This window comes from Eurypyga helias, unplaced genomic scaffold (assembly GCF_000690775.1).
Source record: "Eurypyga helias isolate BGI_N326 unplaced genomic scaffold, ASM69077v1 scaffold9462, whole genome shotgun sequence".
In the NCBI taxonomy this organism is placed as follows: Eukaryota; Metazoa; Chordata; class Aves; order Eurypygiformes; family Eurypygidae; genus Eurypyga; species Eurypyga helias.
The window spans coordinates 1,525-4,751 of NW_010235269.1; the positions used below are offsets into that span (position 1 = coordinate 1,525).

The 3,227-nt window shown below is 37.6% G+C and overlaps 1 protein-coding gene across 1 annotated transcript in view; it reads right to left on the reverse strand.

Annotated features, from left to right (window-relative positions):
* Positions 1-277: 277 nt before the first annotated feature.
* Positions 278-3,227, reverse strand: part of OCA2 (oculocutaneous albinism II) — a gene marked incomplete at both ends in the record, with an annotated part of 106,965 nt that continues 104,015 nt past the window's right edge. The window contains one exon of the mRNA XM_010146682.1: positions 278-371. Within this exon, the coding sequence (XP_010144984.1) occupies positions 278-371 (94 nt within the window). The remainder of the gene's footprint in view (positions 372-3,227) is intronic.

The window sequence follows — 3,227 nt, forward strand, 5'->3', positions numbered from 1 at the left end:
AGATGAGAAACTACATTTAAACCATATTTATCAATTAATCAAAATTTTAGTATCACAACAGAGCTGAAGATAAGATTGAAGGTGATCAAAGCAGGAATTTTTGAGGCCTTGTTTCTCCTCCGGTTCTACTGTGCTCCCAAAATCTTTATGCATTCTATCTACAGTATGCAAAAAAGTTTTAAAAAAAAGAAGTGATTGGCCCTCCACCCACGTTTCAGTTGCCAAAAACAACTTAGGAACACAGGTTTAGATTTAAGGTGAGAGCTTAAATTCATACCTGAAAAACTCCATAAAAGAGAAGCCATAACCATGCTGTTCAGCAATTCCTGCACAAACAACGTTCGCGGATGCTCCAATCAATGTGCCATTACCTGCAGTTCAGAAAACAAATACCAGTTTATAGCTGCGCTCTGTTTCTTACCCATCCTCTTCTTATTCTGTGCTAAAGTCTTAAGATGTACTAGTTAGAAAAGAAAAAAAATCAATTTCTCTTGTATAGGCTTGAAAAGAAACATGCAGAGAGTATCTCTACATCCTAAAAATATCTTCATGCTTTGAAAGATAAGCCTGGTATGATTCTCTACATAAGCCAGAAAAACAGCTAAGGAACATAGCACCAATCTAGCAGTTGTCAAAATGACACCAGAGAGTTGCATTCAGATAAACTTGCTGATTTTTGGTTTTACATACAAGAAGGTGCCCCCAGATGATCTGAAAAAAAAAGATTGAGCTAGTTTGAGGATGCTAAGAAAAATGGATGCCTTTTTTTGCTTACACAAACTTGACACTGACAAATTAGTGTCTTTTTATAGGGAGGGTAACTAATTGCTGGGATTTTTTTTTCTTAACAGAAATTTAAAACTCAGTAAGTTGGACGATGGAGGGGAACGGATCTGTTGCACATCTCTTTCTGCTAAAGCAAAAGGATGAGCACAGATACAAAGTTTGCTTACCAAACCACAAAGGTTCTTCAATACATAAAAGAATATAAATTTATTCAGTGAACTTCACCAAATTACATTATTAGGTTCCCTTAAGAGAGAGGTACACAGAAAGAAAATAATATGGCACGTTTATAATGTGCACCTACCCTCTTGGAGGAATTGCATACTTCTCTTTTCTCCTAAAACTTTTCCAGTAACTATTCTATTAGTTACTATAAATACTATACTCTGTCTATGACGACCTGTGCTGATGTTAGTGGAACTACACATCAGTAGAAGGGTATGTCGCTATGGATCATAGAAGGATCATGGAGCATTCTTGTGAGGCACCAAGGGCTATTTGTGACCTAGGCTTCTTGTCATACACAGTGAACCATGTACCCACCCATGTGTGCTTCAGGTGTGGATAGAAAGGATGAGTAACCTTTCTAGAGGACCAGAAACCTTTTTAAAAATCTGTCTAGGATGGCACTGGTCATTAGGAACTCACAGTTCGTTTCCCCTTCCCTGTCTTTGCCTCAAAGCAAATTTTATTTAATGCATGTTTAAAGATATGAAATTGAACTTGGAACATCAGTGTTCCTGGTAGGTTCTGGCATGAGAAAACAAAGATAAAAAGCACGTGGTTTAATGCTACAACAGAACAAATGAATACAGACAGTGTTATTAGAGGAGTCAGGGAGGAACACTTAAGGAATTTTCAATTCTAAAACTAATCAGTAGTCTATAGCCTCCAAATATTTCATAAGAGGATTCTACTATATGCATAGCACAATCAGACATCACCATCAGAATAATTTTACTGTGGGTAAGGAATATAGTTCTGGCTTCAAATTAAAGAAAGAGGACTGAAACTGCACTTGTCCCATGGCTGTGACTAGATACAGCTGAGATCTCCAAACAGCAAGAGCTCTCCTATACTGTACATAGGCTATAGTAATACCTTCACATAATGAAGTATTATGGAAAGAGTTTCTGCTTCAGCAGTGAATTGATTTCCCCAAGTAGATTTCACTTGAGGAGAAATTGTCACCTTAAATGTTATCTGAAAGGAGCAGCATTTCTTTTTCATTTGTTCAGAGCGTGTGTGCAGTTTAATTAGGTATTGGCTCAGCAGGCTTCAAAGAACTGCACCGAAATTAACAACAGAAGCAAACTTTTGTTTCTCCTCCCAGAACATCTGCCTCTACCACAGATATTTAATTCACTAGTGAAACAGTAACATGGGGACCTCTGAATCATGGAAAACCCAAGACTAGGTTAATGTACGTGGAAAGCTACCAATCTGTTTTGATGACTCCTATTGTAACTTTTTTCATAACCCTTACTGTAACTCATCCTTCATCACAAAGTAGATGGTTATTAAGAAACTGGATTCATTACAATGAATTAAATATTATATTTCTAATATCAATAGTATGAGATATGTATGAGGTAAGCTATACATTAAATCCTGCATATCTCTTATGCCTGGCATTCTTGGTAGACTGCATGTATTATTCTCAATACTAACTATGCTTAATAATTCATAAGAATAAAATCAAAAATATCTTTCTCTAATGCAAAAAAAAAAAAATTCTCATTTTGAAGCACGATCATAGAAAGATACTGACATGTCACTTAAAGAGCTGCTGTTGCCTAGGCTACAGAGAAGAAAATGACAGAGGAATCCTCATGGATCACACTCATTTTTCCATGGACCTGCCCTAAGTTTGCACAATCATTGCAAAAGTAAAGATCTTCTACTGTTTCTGCCCAGAAAAGGTGACATAAATGTATCTTTCTTCTCAACGCAATTTACTTTGAACACCTTTAGGGAATGTGAAATTAAATCCAAGTATAAGGAAGTAGTCAACAGTTTTAGTCAAGAACAAATCTATCAAGAAAGATCCAAAATAAAACCCCACATGCTAAAATGTGCCTTGGCATCTCCAGCTAACTTGGAGGTACAAGCAGGAAGATGTTGACAAGTTTTGGTAAGCTTGATTTGACACCTGCAATATCCACCAACCTTGTTTCTTCCAGCTTTCTGCTTCCATTTGTAGCTACTTCTCAACCCAGTGTTCAGTTGTCACCCTCTGCTACATTACTCCTGCAGAGACTGCCAAATTCAACCCCAGAACCTGTACACCACCCATGAGGCACCTTCCTTGAGCTTAGACAGCCTCTCCCTCAGTAAACAGAGTTTGCCCAGGTGACTATAATCTGCAATTGCACTGCAAATCAGTGCTGGGAGAACTGGCTGACCTTACTAAAGGAAGGGGCTGGGGAATCAGGGGGGAA